Source organism: Manis javanica, chromosome 8, assembly GCF_040802235.1.
Source record: "Manis javanica isolate MJ-LG chromosome 8, MJ_LKY, whole genome shotgun sequence".
In the NCBI taxonomy this organism is placed as follows: domain Eukaryota; kingdom Metazoa; phylum Chordata; class Mammalia; order Pholidota; family Manidae; genus Manis; species Manis javanica.
Window position 1 is genome coordinate 30,474,270 of NC_133163.1, and position 15,039 is coordinate 30,489,308.

Consider the following 15,039-nt stretch of genomic DNA (forward strand, 5'->3'; position numbering starts at 1 on the left):
TGATTACTGAACATTTGAACCCTGAGTTGAGGAGGTAGCATGGTGTACTGGAAGGAGCAAGGACATAGACACCAGAGCAGGATTCAGATCCTGCCTCTTTCTCACCTATAAAAGGAGCATGCTCCCACCTTGAAAGGTTGCCACGAGGACAGAATGAGGTAAGTATGTGAAGTTCTAGTACTGTGCCTGGGACTTAGTAGGTATGCAAGAAATTGTAGCAGCTGCTATTATTATTTTTAAATGACTAATTGTTTTACATTAACAAAAATTACATGTTTACTGTAGACAGTTTCAACAATATAGATGAATATAAAGAAAAACTTATGACCCCCAAATCCTAGTACCCAGAGATAGTTATACTGTTAGCATTTAGATATATATCCTTTAGGTGTTTTTCATTGTGATAGATAAACAGCATATTCTTAACAAAAAGAAATATCAAACTATGTGTTTTTATATACTAATGTTTTATTATAATGTAGTCACAGATACTACTAAATTGCCTACCACATCTTTTTAAAATATATATTTTTAAGTACACGTTCAGTATCCAGCTTAAAAAGCCAAATTGTATCACAAGGATTATAATAAAAAACAAAGATCTCCTGTCCTATCCTTTCTTATTCTCTGAATCTTCCTCCTGGCTAGTGATCCTGAGGGGAGGTACTAGCTTAATTTGTTTTTGAACATCCTGTACTTAGCACAGTGCATATGGTCCTTTCTATACATGTGGTTGTTTTTTTTTTCTTTTTTAAGATATAAGTCAACACTTATTATAAAATGTGACATACTACTTTAAAAATATGCAGCTGAAACACACTTCAAGTTGATTCATTTTACAGAAGCTTGGAGAGGCTGTCCAAATCATTGGCTATATTTTACGAAGTTTATTGACTAGAATGTTGCTTTTGGTTTCTATTTTACATTTTAATATATCTATTTCTATTTTGCTATGAAGAGGTTTTATAGCTTTGGAATTGAACTTTATATTGGTTAGAGTAGAGATCTGAAACCCAGACACCCAAAGAACAGTGGCTGAAATATGAAGTCCATTTTTCTTGTGCATAAAAGTCTGGCCAGAGAGAACCTGTGGTTAGTGTGGTGTCCCTCTGTTTCATGAGCCCTAGGCTCCTTCCCATTCATAGCTGTGCCAACTTTTGGGCAAGATCTTAACCTCATGGTGTAAGGTGGTGGCTAGACCTCCAGCTATCACATTCATTTTTCCAGCAGCACAATGTAGGAAGAGATGAAGTACTGAATGCGCTGAGCTGATATCTTTTAAGACAGGTTACAGAAAGCAGCCACAGGAGACTTCTTAATCCCCTGTCTATGCCTTGGTACAAGGAGACTGGAAACTGTAGTTAAAGTTATGCATGGCGGGGGGTTCCACCTTGCAACTGAGGACTCTGTTATTATGGGCTGATGGGGGAGGATAATCATGGAAGGGCAACTAGCAGGTTTGGGCACAGATTTTAGGCTCTTTTCCTATCATTAATCCCGTGTTAGCCTTTCCATGATATGTTGACAGGATTGCTAATGTAGCAGTTCATTCCTGCTGTGTTTTCTCTTTCTCAACGAATGCTGCTGACTCTGTCCTGTTTTAACCTTTCTTTGGAGACTTCTCTCCCATCCACTCCTCTGGAGTCTGAGGCTTTGAGACACCTGCTTGGGCGTGAGATGATGGCAGACAGGTGGATCCTTCCCTTGGGAGCAGTAACCTGCTTCTGGTCACAGCACTGAGATCAGTTGCCAGTGGAGAGTTGCAGACTGCTGGGGAGGGGGCTACAGCAAGGTCTCTTTGAATCTAAATGTGTTCCTAGAATATAAACATTCATATTTCTGTTTTTCAAATTTGTAGGTGCTGTTGTGTTGTTGAAATGCAAATTCACTTAAAAGCATTCTTAGTGGGTATTTAATATGGTGTGGTGGTCAGGGCCCTCGCTGTGATTTCATTTAGACCTGGATTATGCCTAGTTCTGCTGCCTCTTACCACCTGTGGACCAGCCTCTCTGAATTTCAGTCTCCACATCTGAAAGCACCTTCCAGAATTGCTGAAAGAATTAAATAAGCTTATGAATGTAAATCACTCAGCCCAGCACGAAGCACACACTAAGGCCCCCTAAACACTAGCTCTGGTATTGCTTTCTTCTTAAAACATACTAAAAGTTTACCTACCGTCATAATAGCAAATTTTTTGAGCTGAAAGGTCATGTTTAAAGAGGTTAGGAATCAATGCTGTAGCTTCTTGGGTGATTCTGATGTAGCCAGCCTTCTATGAGGTATTTGGGGACCACTGTCTACACTGATCTAACCAGAAACCTTTTGGGATGATTTGTATTCATTCATTCATTCAAGACAAGTATTTATGGAGCACCTATTATGCCTCTTCAGGTTATAGGCAGAGAAGGGGAGGCCGTTGTGGCTCAGCTTTGCCCTCGCTCCGGATCTTAGGTAAAGGTCACTGTGCTGAGTGTTCTCCGGCTTTTCCAGGAGTGCACACCCAGTGGTCTCCTCTTCTGTACTAAGAGAGGGGAGAAGCCTAAATACCGAAGGACCCAGTTTTCTGTCTTGCTGTCGTTCTTTAGCAGGGGCTTCTGACTGCCTGGGTCCAAGTGCTTGCTGGTTGTGCCAGTGGAATGCGGTGTGGCTCTGCTGACATTGCTCAACATGGCTGGGGCCTGAGCTGCTGCGGGCATCTCCCTGCCATCTCTAGGCAGCACCACACCTCTGCTGAGGTGGAGCACTGAGAGAGTCTAGGTGGTGAATCATTTACCTCAGTAAGCAAATCTGGCCTCTCTCCGCCTCGCCTGAGGGGCAGATTGGGGTGGGCCAGGGGCTGGGAGAGGCCCGGGATGCGAGCTGGCCAGGTTCTTGCTGTGCAGCGGTGGTCCTGAGTCAGGCTCTTCCATGTGGCCCTTGCTGAGTCAGCACAACAGGGAGCCTGCTGTGTGTCAGTGCCTGGCCTCTTGGCAGCCTGGGCTGCTGGGCGGGGCTGGAGCCTGAGATCTTCCACTGTAGACAACGGGCTGCAGGAAGCAAGTGTCTCCAGCGCTGACTCAGGTGCCCTAAGGCCCAACTGTATTTAGAGAATGCAGCTTTTCTCTGGGGTAGAATCATCTTGCCAGCTCCTCTTTGCCCTAAGCTGCTCTTCAGCTCAGATGGCTGGAGGAGCTTGGCTGGCCCCAGGAAAGACCAACACTGCTTTCAGGGAATTGCAGACTCAGAGAATGTCAGAGGTGGGGAACACGGGCCTGGTGAAGGTCACACAGTGGTGGAGCCTGAACCCAGATAGTCTGGATCTTCAATTGTTTCTTTTTCCTTTCTGCCTTGCTGCAGCCAGAGATTGTCCTTGTTAAGGTGGGAGATGATTCTGTGATGCACATGCAGTGGTTGAACTGAGCTTTGGCAGGAATAAGCAGGATAGATTTTGCATATTGGGGAAGAGGGAAGAACCAAGCCAAGGAAAGCTGGAGGCCCTTGCCGGAAACCGTGGGATACAAAAGATACCAGTTTCCTGCTCCCTACTCCAAGAAAACAAGCGGAATGGAAGGCAGGATCCTGGGCTAGGCTTGCAGATTGAACACATATACATACAACATGGGTGTGGTCTGTCCTGAAACCTAGCTAACACTGCAGGAGCTCGTAAAGCCAGTAGGAGAGGACACAACAGCAACAAAGTTTGGAAGTTGGAAAACAGGTGGATGAGTAGTAACTAGTTTAGGAACATTGAGAAATATAATCTAAGATGACTGTGGAAAGCAAAGAACCAGTTTATACCACAGACTCCTAAAAAGCCTGGGAACTGGTAGCACTAGGTGCCTCTGAAACTGGGGCAAAGGGGGTGCTAAAATATAGGAGATTGGGTAGCAACTGTATGACATGTGTTTGGGTCCCATGGATCCTTTCCTCTTCTACTCCCTGCAGCCACTTGACTGCCTTTCCCTTGGAAGCAGTTAACAGTTTCTTTACTGGGGACTAAGCACAGTGGAGGATATGGGTACTTTATTTAGAAAACAGAGAGATGAAATAACTGTTTACTCTGCAGCGTGCATTCTTAGATTCCTTGCACACTGGCAGCCAGACCTTGATTTTCCCAACAGTTTGGAAGAGTGCTGCTCTCTTGAGAGGTGACCAGCTCGAGAAATGACCTCAGGTCGTCTTCTGCAGACTTACCCAGATCTTCCGACACTGAAGCTCAAAGCTGATACATTCCTCCTGTGTGCTTAGTCTTGTCAGCTTTTGATCCCTCATCCCTTTCCCCCTAGCTTATTATGGAAGACATACACACAAGTAAGGGGAATGGTGCAAGGCACCCCAGTGTACTCATGCAGTTTCAGCCGTGACCAACTTGTGAGTAATCTTGTTTCTTCTGTTACCCTACTCAGAAGGTAAACTGCAATTTTGAAGGTAAACTGCAATATCATATCATTTTATGGGTAAACATTTTAGTATTTGCCTTGAAAACATAAGGACCTCCTTATTTTAAATGTAAGCATTAGCTTCTTAATCATGAACAGACATCCAAGGATTACTATAAAAAGTAAGTAGAAACCAAGGCACGAATAGAAAAAGCAGCTGAAACAAACCACACTGGTAGAAAACAAATAAAAAAAGAACCGTCAGTACTGCATTCAGGTAAAAGAACAGATATTGTACCCATAATACAAAAGCAACTGTTACATGGATAACATTTGTGCTCGTCAGTCAATTAAAAAGAAATTTGGAGATCAAAAAAGTGCCCCTTTAGAAATTAAAACCATGGTAGGGAAATAAAAACCCAATTGAAGGTTAGAACATAAAAGTGATAATGTCTGAGAGAAGAGCAAGGAGGAAAGAAGATGGAAAATGTAGAGGTGAGCAGATAAGAAAATTGGGAGGACCAGTCTAAAAAGCCCAGTATCTGAATAACAAAGGTTCTACAGAAAGAGAGAAAACAGAATAAATGGGAGGAAATTGACAGTGAAATACTTGAAGAAAATTCCCTGTTAACTGAAGGACACAAGTGTTCAGATTTGAATGTGCTCAGAAAAGGAGTCCAAGCCCCCACCGTGTGCCTGGTGGGTGTCTAGTATACGCACCTCCCCTCCCCACCTGCTGGATGTTCCCATATGGCCACTGCCCAGTGTTTATAGCGTTCGTATATGATCTTGCTTAATTATTTCCCAGAAAGGGCTTTTGTCCATTCTCTGGGACCGTGACCAGACACACTATGTTTAGTTGTTCCCTTCTGGGAGTCTCCATCTGGTAAAGGCAATGTTTTTACTGTTATACTGTATTGTGGGTAGAATTGTGTTCCCCTAAGAAAGCTATGCTGAAGTCCTAACCTGAGAATGTGACCTTATTTGGACATAGGGTCTTTGTAGATGTAATCAGGTGAAGATGTGGTAATGCTGGATGAGGGCAGGCCCTAATCCAGTGATTGGTGTCTTCATAAGAGGGAAATGTGGACAGAGACACACAGAGTTGAGAACACACATGTGAAGACCCAAGGGGCAGGTAGCTAAATGAAGACATTGGAATTAATGCTCTCCCACGCCAAGGAATGCCAGGAATTGCTGGTAGCCCCCCAAAGCTAGAAGAGGCAAGGGAGGATTCTTCCCTAGAGGCTTTGGAGGGAGCATGGCCTGCTGACACCCTGACTGTGGGCTTTTAGTCAGAACTGTGGGCAGTTTTGAACCAAGTTTGTGCTGATTTGTTTTGGCAGCCCTAAAAACTAGTACACGCAGCCACATTTGTGCTTGTCACTGACTTTTTCAAAACAGAATAGCATCTTATTTAGGGATGTATACATAGGTGGCAAAATAAAGAAAAGGAATGGATCACGGCAGATGTCTGGATAACGGGAAAGGGATGTGAAGGGGAGGGATGTGTGGAGCTTCTAAGAGACTGGATGGGATTACATGGGTTTTCATCTTATTTTCATTAAACTGTTCAGACATGTTTTATACACTCTTCTATGTGTATATACATTTGACAATAGACTGAAAAAAAAAGAAAGCCAAGTAAAACAAAGCCTCCAAACAGTTAGACCAGTTGCCTCATCTCAGAGAGATGATGCTGAATCATTTGAACCAAATGAAGACCTGGGGATAATCACCTTGGCGCCATGGTGAGCAGTTAGCTGATCAGAGGCTCTTGTGCTAATGGAGATGAATAATAAATAAGAAATCTCAAAATGGTAAATCATCAACCAAAGCCAAAGTTAACATTAGGACATATGGGAGAGTCTTCTCAAGTTATGCCAAGTTTTGAGAGCCTGGCTTCCAGCTTAATGCTATTAAGTCAGACTCACGGGCACTCTGTGGCCTTGATATCCTAGCAGGGGATGGCCTTGGCATCCTTGTACACACCTACCATAGAAAGTCATTCAACCTCTCCATATTCATGGAAAGTCAGTTTGGGGGCAGTTTGCCTTTGTGCCTCACTGATACTTCGAAGCTTTCCTTCCTAACAGAGACAATGAGCCTTAGGCTCATACTCTGACCAGTAGCAGCATATACTAAAACATAGTAACATTTATTTTTGTTTTTATTTTATGTATGTGTACAGGTTACCTCATGTTAGGAGAATACTTGTTTTATCCATTTATAATAATGGTAGAAAGTTTCTTCTTTTAGTAACTTTTAAAAAGTCAATTTAAAGGAAAATACTAAGTAAATGCTAATAGGTAGTATCCTGATCCAGAAATAATCAAGAATAATGCCTGTGCATTGCTGAGGTGTAGAAAACTGTAATTATCTTACTGATTGTAGCAACATGTGGGCCCTTAGCCATGTATACCTTGTCTCGACCTGATAATCAGTGATGTGGTGTATCTTCCCGTCTGGCACCGTCTGGCATGGAGAAGGCCCTGAAAGGCAGAATCTGTAGCTTATCAGTCCTTGCATTCCCTTCCCCACCTGGCATCAGCGGGATGTGTCAGTCATTAGCGGACCTGGCTGAGGTGATCCTCTTTCTCCAGGCTCGTTATCAGCCTGGTGCACACTGCTTCCCCTTAGTGCCCCGGGGATGGATAACACTGGGGAGATGTGCCGCAACACCTGGCAACAACAGGATAGGAAGTGGATAGACTAAGTGAAGTAAGTGACCCGTGAGGGGTCGGTCAGTTCTTTCAGAGAGCCTGGGCTTCCCGTGGTTCCTGCACGGGGGGTGTGTGGGTTCCACAAGAAAGAGAATGAGGTTTCTGCCCCCTAGGAAACATACTCCATCCCATTCTAGAAGAAATGGCGAGACACATATACATGAAGCACTCAGGAATGACAAATGGAAATCATCATGTTGAGGTGCCTGGTATTGGTTTTATGTGCTGCAGGGAGGGAAAAGGGGGACCAGTGAGGACCAGTTAATTAGTGACTGTTTTAGGGATCAAGCAGAAATTGAGAGAAGCCTTAAAGACATCCAGGATTCCTTTCTTCCTGTGGATGGCACAGCACATGAAGAGAGATCTGGCGTTGCCTTACCATCTTCATCCCTCATGAACTGTGGTCAATCAACTTAACCATTCTGTGTCTGTTTCAGCATAGGCAAAATAGGGAAAATAATTCCACCTACGGCATAGCGTTGATTTAAGGATTAACTAAGGGGATGTATATACAGCTGTTTACATACATCATGTAAAGAGCATCATGCCACTACATAGTAAGTGATCAGTAATGGGTAGCCATCATTATTTATGAATCAACCATCCCATTTATTTCCACAGCAGACATTTATTGCATGGTTATTATGTGTCAGGGACTGCTAGGCTTCCCACCAGTATTCTCCATACTTGGAACACTGAGTCCCATGGTTTCTGTTTATGTACAGGACACTTAATCATATTAGTAATAATGATTGCTGTGGTATCCTGAGGGCCTCTTGATGTGTCAGGCAGTCACCTAGGTACTTCATTGTAAAATCACTTTTAATTTTTATCTCCATTTTATAGAAGCAAGAATAGAAGTACAGAGTTTAAGAAACTTGTCACATGGGAAGTGTCAAGCTTGGGATTTAAATAATCTACTATTTTCCTTCTATTCCATATTGACTCTTGTTACCATCACCCTAAACCCATTATGTCCCAGACTGAGCTTGGCTCCCTCAAATGGCCTTTGTCTCTCAACCTCTCCATGAGGGGCACCACCATTCTACTTGTGTCTCCCATGTCTGAAAGGCTGGAGACCTCTTCCTTTCCTGTGAAGCCCCCATATCTGGTTAATCACTAAGTTTTTTAGTTCAAATATGTCTTTTCCTCTCTGTTCTCCTTACTCTGGCCAGGCCTCTGTTGACTTAGGCCTAGGCTTGTTCTCAGCATTTGTTCCCTTGACCCACACATGAGAGGTGAAGTTCACACAATATACATTCATGGGGTTCCCCAGATTTTGATAGAACATTCTTACATTTCCCAGAAAGTAAAGCACAATAATTTGTTATTGCTACAGCTGTTTGTCAGCAATAGGAGCTTAGAATGGGCTCAGTGCAGTGGTACAGATAAGCTGCTGGGAAGATAACCTTTCTCTCTCACTGGGGGCAAGATATTGGAGAGAACCATGCTCCAATTGGAAATCCACATGCTAAAGAGTCAAGTTTGATGCTCTATCTCATACTATGTATAAAATTTAAGAGCAGAAACCATAAAACCCTTAGAAGAAAACATAGAGGTAAATCTTCATAGACTTGGATTTGGAAGTGGATTCTTTGATAACACAGCAAAAGAATGAGCAACAAAAAAATTAAGTGGACTTCATCTAAATTAAAAAGTTTCTGCATTAAAGGAATGAAAAGTAAGTGAAAAAACAGCCTACAGAAAGGGATAAAGTATTTGTAAATCATATATTTGATAAGGTCTAGTATCCAGAATATACAAGAACTTTATAACCCCAAACAAAAAGACAAGTGGACACATCTCCAGAGAAGACACACAGATGGTGAAGTAGCGCATGAGTAGATGTTCACCATCATTAGTCACTGGGGAAATGCAAGTCACAACTACAATGAGATACCACTGCATATCCACGAGGGTGGCTGTAGAGGAAAAAGAACAAGTGTGGCAAAGATGTGGAGAGACTGGAACCTTCATACGTTGCTGGTGGGAACAGAAAATGGCATGGCTGCTGTGAAGAACAATTTGACAATTCCTTAAAAAGTTAAACATACAATTTAACATAAAACCTAATAATTCCACTCCTAGGAATATACCCAAAAAAACTGAAAACAGGTACTCAAACAAATGTATGTTCAAACGTGTCCATTGCAGCACTACTAAAAGTAATCAAAAGGTGGAAACAACCCAAATGTCTATCAATGGGCAGATGAATAGACAAATTTGATATATATACACAGTGAAACATTATCCAGCCATAAAAGGAATGGAGTAGTAATATATGCTATAATTTGCATGGACTTTGAAAACATTATGCTAAGTGAAATAACCAGATGTGTCACATATCTTATTCCACTTGTATAAAATATCCAGACTAAGTAAGTCCATAGAGATAGAAAGCAGGTTGTAGTTACTAGAGGTTGGGAGGAGGGGACAATGGGGAATAATTGCTTAATGAGTATGGATCTCCTTTTGGGGGTTATGAGAATATTTTGGAACTAGAGGTGGTGGTTATATAACATTGTGAATATACTAAATAACACTGAGTTGTTCACTTTAAAATGGTTAATTTTATGTTATGTGAATTTCATCTAAATAAATAAAAAATATACCAAAAATATAAAGCATTCATAAAAGTCTTGCTTTAATTATTAATAGTATAGATGCTTGCTAGATAACAGTATTTCAGGACACTGTGATTGAGAATCATTGGCTGTAACCATCTGCTGAGATTGCTAGCTGGCTTCTAATTACAGCCTCTCCTCTTTGCTGAGGGCAGGACCCCTAGGCCAGGGGTTGCTAACTCAGATGCCTTCAGGGGTCCATCCTGTTGGGATAATTTTTTGAGGTCACCTGGATATAAGGCAGCAAGGAGTAGTGCGGGGTAGGTGCAAATGGGCTGGCCCTGCACTATTTAAAGGCATTGAAATTTAGACAAACGATCCTGGGCTGTTTCTTGCCCCATCTCCATCATTTTGCCATCTTTTAAAAGTCATCTTCAATATGCCATTCAATTTCTAAAAATCTGTTTCCTACAACAGGATCTAAACTTCTTTGCTTCTCCTTCCAGAATGTGAGGAAGCTCAGCTCGTTCCATATAGTATCAAGAACCTGTTCTCATCCTCCTCGCTGCACCCTGTCACAGCCACCAGGAGGTGTGGGGTGACGGGACTGAACCCCTTTGGATGTGTAAGAGGAAAGGCTCACTTTGAGTCTTCGGTTTAAGGGCAGCTCAGAGAGAAATGGTCAGCAGCTGGTAGCCACCTCTATAGGGACAGCAGTGGGTTTCCTTGCCCAGTAATAGGAGTGTGTATTTTTGTTATCTTTGCCCACAGAGATTGGGAGAGAGGCACAGAAGAACCTGGAAAGATTTTTGTTACTAGATGAGACGGAAAAAGTTTTTTTGTTTTTAAATTTGCTCATACACTCAGAGGTTTGGACCCATTCTAGAAGCTAAAGGGGGGAGAGGCATCTCTAGGAGTTATGTGTCAGGGAAGTTAGGGGGAGGGTGGGAGGAAGGAGACAGTCCATTAGATCTAGGGAGTGGCTGGCACTGTTTTCTTTTGTGCTTCCAGCTCTGGAGCTGCGTGTAATCCCTCTTTATTGCTGATTTTCTGAGAAACGTGTAGGGCACAGAGATCTTGGGCCCACATCTGTATGATTTGTAACAATTCAGTGGACATTTGTGGGCCAGGGGCAGGGAAGGAAAAGTGGAGTAGTGGGACAGGAGGGACCTGGCTAAGGCCCTGGCCTGAAATGCCCCTGAACCTCTCACGGGTGCCCGATGTACCACCATCACAGATTCCTTTCTCTAGATATTGGAAAAGTTTGAGCTGTCTGAAAATCTTCTTAAATGACAAGTACCTCTAAGAGAGGGAAAGGTAAATCTTGTTCCCCTCAGTGGCAATAAATGGAGAACCAACCGAGGGAGGGTGTGACCCAGCACAGGTAGGGCCAGAACTAATTTGCATTTTTTCCACTGTTTACCTAGATAGAGTGGCTGGACTGAACTGAGTCAACCTTCTTCTAGGTGTTATTCGGCCTTCAGTGGATTCCTTTCCCCACCCTCCCCATTTGGACTTGAATGGCAGGGGTTGGGAGAGAATCTAACTTCCTCTCAAGTCCAGTATACCACAGAGCTCTGAATTCTGGGTGGTTCAGCATCTGGTCCACAAGAGGCTGTGCTTATAGAGAGCCTTTGGAACTATTCCACTCTTGAAAGTGAAGGCTTGGCTTCCACATCTCCAAGGAGCTCTATGGCTCCCCACTCAGGCAGCTCCCTGGAATAGCTTACAGGACTTCAGTCAATTAGCAGTTTTGCTCTTTTTAGGGAGTCTGACTCCCACGAGGACACCCTGATCACTAGAACCATTGTATGGGTGAGGTGGCTGCTTTATCTGCTGTCTTAGGAAGCCCAGACAGCTTCAACACTACATGCTTTGGTGTTGGAACTTGGGGGACAAGACCCAGAGTATAACTAGTTCAGCACACTTGTTCTTCTTCCTGGGCCATCGTAAGTCTGGGGAAAGGAAATCCTGGGGCACAATACCTCTAAAAACTGAAGTCAGTCAAAGGGAGAAATAAAGTTTAAAATCCACTTATTGCTTAAAAACTATGGGCTGGGGCCTTCTCTCTTTCCTGCTCCAGCAGAAGCAAAACCAGCCCTCCCCCATCACCTCTTAGTATAGATAAGCCCTCTGTTGCCCAGGTAATCATCCATTGATATGGAGATGACTTCTCTCCACCCCTGAGGAATGATGCAAATGCACTAAAGCCATACTTCTTTCCACCTCTTGATGCCTATTTATATGCAGATGTACTAAAGCCAGGCAAGATATTTTGGAAATATTACAATTTTACCCACAGCCATGTTCACAGAGAGCATCACGGGTGTGAACATGTAAGTGCCCTTGACTTCCCCAACTTGTCAGCCAGTTCTCAATGGGTGGAGGTGAATGCCCAGACTAAGGGGATATCTCTGTGCCCAAAAGACATGCTTTCTTAAGAGTTTAGGTAAAGTAACTTGGAGAAATCCACAGAACCTGTCCAGACACAGTTGAAACTTTGAAAATCCAACATGCACCTCCATTACTTGTGGTCCGAGAGTGGTTACAGCCCAGGCATGCCCTGGCAGACAGAAAGCATGAGGACTGCTCCTCGAAGGGCCAGCTGGGGCCCCACAGCTCTGAGACAGGAACCATGGGCTTAGATAGAGTAGGGTGAGGGCCTCCGGAAAAAGCAAGGCAAGATATTTATAGTCAAAGCAATGTAACAATGTAAAGTCCCTATTGAAACTCTGTGTTCAGCATTATGTAAAGTTAAGGTCACACTAATTCTCTAGGATAAAAATACCAGACTAGGAATATAGACATCTTCAGTGAGATCAGTTAAAGGTCAAAAGGCCAGGAGCAATTTGGCCTAGAATGTTTGAGTATTCCGCAAGGGTATCTCAGCATAACCTGTGACTTCACTGCAAACAGCTCTAGCAAACAGACAACAACCCAGCCCACCCTGAGGGCAGGGCAGGTGGTACAAGTCCACACCCTAAGCCCTCAGTTCCCCCAAATCCTCAACTGCCTATAAATCCCCTAGACAAATGCATCACCCTGGGCTCTCTTGTCCCCTCCTGGCATAAGCCAGGAGCTATCTGTCTTCTCACTGTATCTCTCAGTAAAAGTCTCCCTGGCTCTCCTATCTTGACTGTTTGCTAAGTTCATTCTTCCACTCCGCAAACAAGAACCCTGGCATCAGCTTCTTTGGTAGAGTGTCATAGGCTGTGTGGCATGAGGGTTGAGAGAGAAGGCTCTGGAGTCAGGCCCGCCTGGGTTTCAGTCCTGGCTGATGAGTTGGGTGACCTTGGAAATTTTATTTAATGGTGCTGTATTTCAGTTTCCTCATCTGTAAAATGGAGATGGTGATAGTATCCACCTCATAGGGTGGTTGTGAGGGTTAAACGTAATGCCTATAAGAGACCTGGCATATAAATGGATTCATCATGGGTGCATGATACCAAGTGATGACTCCCACCTTCAGTCCATGGATGCTGCCCAGTGGAGCCTGACAGAGAGGACAAGAGAGTCAGGAGGTCTCTGTACTGGGTAGTTTCCCTCTGATTAATGCAGACTCTGGTTTCTTCTGTATTTCTTCCCTTGCCCAGTATTGATCCTCCAGAAGGTGGAGAATGGAGACCTGAGCAACAAGATCCTGAAGATCACTGATTTTGGCCTGGCTCGGGAATGGCATCGAACTACCAAGATGAGTGCAGCAGGGACCTATGCCTGGATGGCCCCTGAAGTCATTCGTGCCTCCATGTTTTCCAAAGGCAGTGACGTGTGGAGGTAAGGTCCAGAGGATCAGAGTCAGTGTTCCCCAGGCCCATTTTGGCTACACACATGCCTCAGGACTTGGAGAGTTGAGGTTGCCTAGAATCCCAGGTACCCCAAGTAGGTCTAAGTGACCCCTCCAGAGCAATCTACACTAATTTGTAGGTTGCCAAGAGACTGTTTCAGTGTCTTCATCTACCCAAAATCCCTCCAGTGCTATGGCCAGCACCACCTCTGTGCAGGCCCCTTTGTGTTGGTGGATGCTCCCCAGGGAAGACCAGTAGACTGCAGGGACAGTGTATACTCCCAGCTCTAACTGTAGGAGGTGAGGGCACCCAGTCACTCCTGGGAACCTTCTCCAGGGTCTCCCTGCCTTCCTTAGCAACCATGGCTGCTACTGCTGGACTTTTCCTCATTGTAAGTCTTCAGCTGATGAGTGTTCTTTAAGCTGTCTCTTTTCTTGGTGGGTTGCAAATTATCCTTTCTAGTTATCCAGTTAACCTTCTAGTCAAGGCTCCATCTGCTGAACACTGACATAGAAATGGGAAAAGGTGAATCCCAAACATGTACCCAGAACTGCAGGGTCACAGATCAGACCAACCATTCCCCTAGGCAATGTCAGCCTAGGAGGTCACAAGGACATAGACCTAAAGTCTTGTCATCTGATGGGAGGGTGAACATCTATAGAGTATGCATCCTCATGGCTATGCAACAGTAACATCACCTTAGTATACAAAACAAAGGACTGTAGGTACTCATTGTGCTTTAGTCTATGAAGTTACTGCCTCCTGATGTGCTGTAAAGTGAACTTGTGTATGTATGTATGTGTTTGTGCGTGTATATTTTAAATAATAGCTTTATTGAGATTCAGTCACATATAAAGTTCACTCTTTAAAATGTATGTCAATGGTTTTTAGTAAATTTACAAAGTTTTTATACCAGTAACCACTGTTGTTAGTTTCCTAGGGCTGCTGTTACAAATTACCACAAACCTGGTGGCTTAAAAAGAAGTTTATAGTCTGGAGGCCAGACATCTGAAACTGGTGTCAGCAGGGCCATACTGCCTCCAGAGATTATAGGGGAAATTCTGTTTCAAATAAGGATTCTGGATATTAGGACATGGACATATCTTTTTAGGACCACCCTTCAACCCACTATAACTGCTATCTATTTCCAGAAAGTTTTTATCACCCAAAAAAGAAACCCATACCTATTAGCAGTTACTTCGCAATCCCCCCACCCCAACCCCCAGCAACTACTAATTTACTTTCTATCTCTGGATTTGCCTATTCTGGACATTTCATATAAATGGAATCATACAGTATGTGGTCTTTTGTTACTAGCTTCTTTCATTTAACATAATATTCTTAAGCTTCATTCATGTTGTAGCATATGCCAGAACTTCATTCCTTTTTATAGCTGAATAATATTCCATTGTATGGATGTACCACAATTTGTTTATCCATTTATCAATTGATGGATAGTTGGGTTGTTTCCACTTTTGGTTATTGTGAACAATGCTCTATGAACTTTAGTGTGGACATGTATTTTTTAATTCTCTTGAATATATACCTAGGAGTAGAATTGCTCAGTCATATAGTAATTCTATGTTTAACTTTTTGAAGAACTGCCAAA

At 43.3% G+C, this 15,039-nt stretch overlaps 1 protein-coding gene across 3 annotated transcripts in view; it reads left to right on the forward strand.

The window, feature by feature from the left end:
- The window catches only part of MAP3K9 (mitogen-activated protein kinase kinase kinase 9), a 77,541-nt gene that overhangs the window by 28,185 nt on the left and 34,317 nt on the right, over nt 1–15,039 (forward strand). For all 3 annotated transcript variants that reach the window (XM_017639954.3, XM_017639955.3, XM_017639956.3), the window contains exon 3: nt 13,239–13,419. In XM_017639954.3, the coding sequence (XP_017495443.2) occupies nt 13,239–13,419 (181 nt within the window). The remainder of the gene's footprint in view (nt 1–13,238; nt 13,420–15,039) is intronic.